This window comes from Gekko japonicus, unplaced genomic scaffold (assembly GCF_001447785.1).
Source record: "Gekko japonicus isolate JY-2015 unplaced genomic scaffold, Gekko_japonicus_V1.1 scaffold1433, whole genome shotgun sequence".
Lineage (NCBI taxonomy): Eukaryota > Metazoa > Chordata > Lepidosauria > Squamata > Gekkonidae > Gekko > Gekko japonicus.
The window spans coordinates 626720-628102 of NW_015168090.1; the positions used below are offsets into that span (position 1 = coordinate 626720).

The window sequence follows — 1383 nt, forward strand, 5'->3', positions numbered from 1 at the left end:
GTCCATCTTGGATTTTATGTAAATTATTTCAGCACCATATTTTATATTGGATATACTGTTTTAAATTGTTGTTGTTTGTATTTCTATTTTAATCTTGTAAGCCGCCCCGAGCTGAATATTGGATGGGGCGGGATATAAATCTCAATAATAAAATAATTAAAAAATAAATAAATAAAAGTCTGAGATTCTAACCCCTATATTACACTGGCTCTTCATATGTCTTTGTACCTGATATCAGAATAGGCGTGTATCTTCTGAACTTTAATGTCTGACTCTAAGACATTCAGTAGCACTGCAAGCTGTCGCACAAGTGTGCCTTTCTGTTGCTCAGTCAACTGGCCAGCTCCAACTTGCAATATCAGTTCCACTAGGCTATTTTTCTTAGGGTCTGAAAATGCAGAAATGATAGACTTCTTTCAGATCATGGCAAATATTCTCTTCATAACATTTCCTGGAAGCGCCAAAAGTGGAAATAATAACTTTTTAAAAAAGGAAAACGCATGTTCCATGCATAAATTTATCACATATTGAATAATAATTATACTCTCAAACACAGTATATATGAAGTCCCAAGCAAAGAGTTTCCCCCCAAAATCTCTACAGTCTCACTCCTCCCTGCAAATGTACATGGAAATTATTAGTTTAACGACACTTAATGGTAAAATTCAGCAAAAAGAACGGCAAAGGATGGGAGAAACAGAGGACAGGGGAGCAGGGGATAATAAAATTCAAGGCCAGACTGACAGTCTATTCAAATGCATACTGTGTATTGGGCAGAGAACAGAGTCATCAAGGGGCACTCCACTCTGTTGCTTCTGCAAATCTGAGGCTAATTTATAAAGGCAGACTGAGCAGGCCCAACCAAAAACCTTCTGATGAAAGAGCTCAATGAGCTGCTGTTATGTTTAAATTGTGCTTCTGGCCTCTGCACATGCAGTGTTAGCATGCCACGTATCAGTAGTCATGCTGTCATTCCAATTATGCCAGCCACATGGAAGTGCATGCCGATAAAAGTGTGTCACTCATGTTTAAGTCACCAGCACCACTTTTAAATGGGGCTTACAGGTCAAAAGACCAAGACATACAAAATCGTAGTCGTAACAAGCAGGAGCACTAATTGACAAACTAAGGGGCAACAAGAAAGCAGCATGCAATGTGGCTTCACTGCGACAGATGGAATAAAATACAAAATAATAATAATTGAGGAACAGCTTCCAAACAAGCCACAACATTTTCACATTGTTAGTAAAATAAAGACAGGAAGTGGGCCTCGTTCATACTACTTTATGTTTATTCAAATGATGTACCCTGTGGGGCCCTTGGTTAGCAAGCCAGAGCCCCGCTATTCTACCTACCACAGCAGCACCACTGCCATTCCCCATT

The 1383-nt window shown here is 39.3% G+C and overlaps 1 protein-coding gene across 1 annotated transcript in view; it reads right to left on the bottom strand.

The window, feature by feature from the left end:
- KIAA0319 (KIAA0319 ortholog) overlaps nt 1-1383 on the bottom strand; it is a 40566-nt gene that overhangs the window by 6753 nt on the left and 32430 nt on the right. The window contains exon 14 of the mRNA XM_015414724.1: nt 229-388. Coding sequence (XP_015270210.1) covers nt 229-388 — 160 coding nt within the window. The remainder of the gene's footprint in view (nt 1-228; nt 389-1383) is intronic.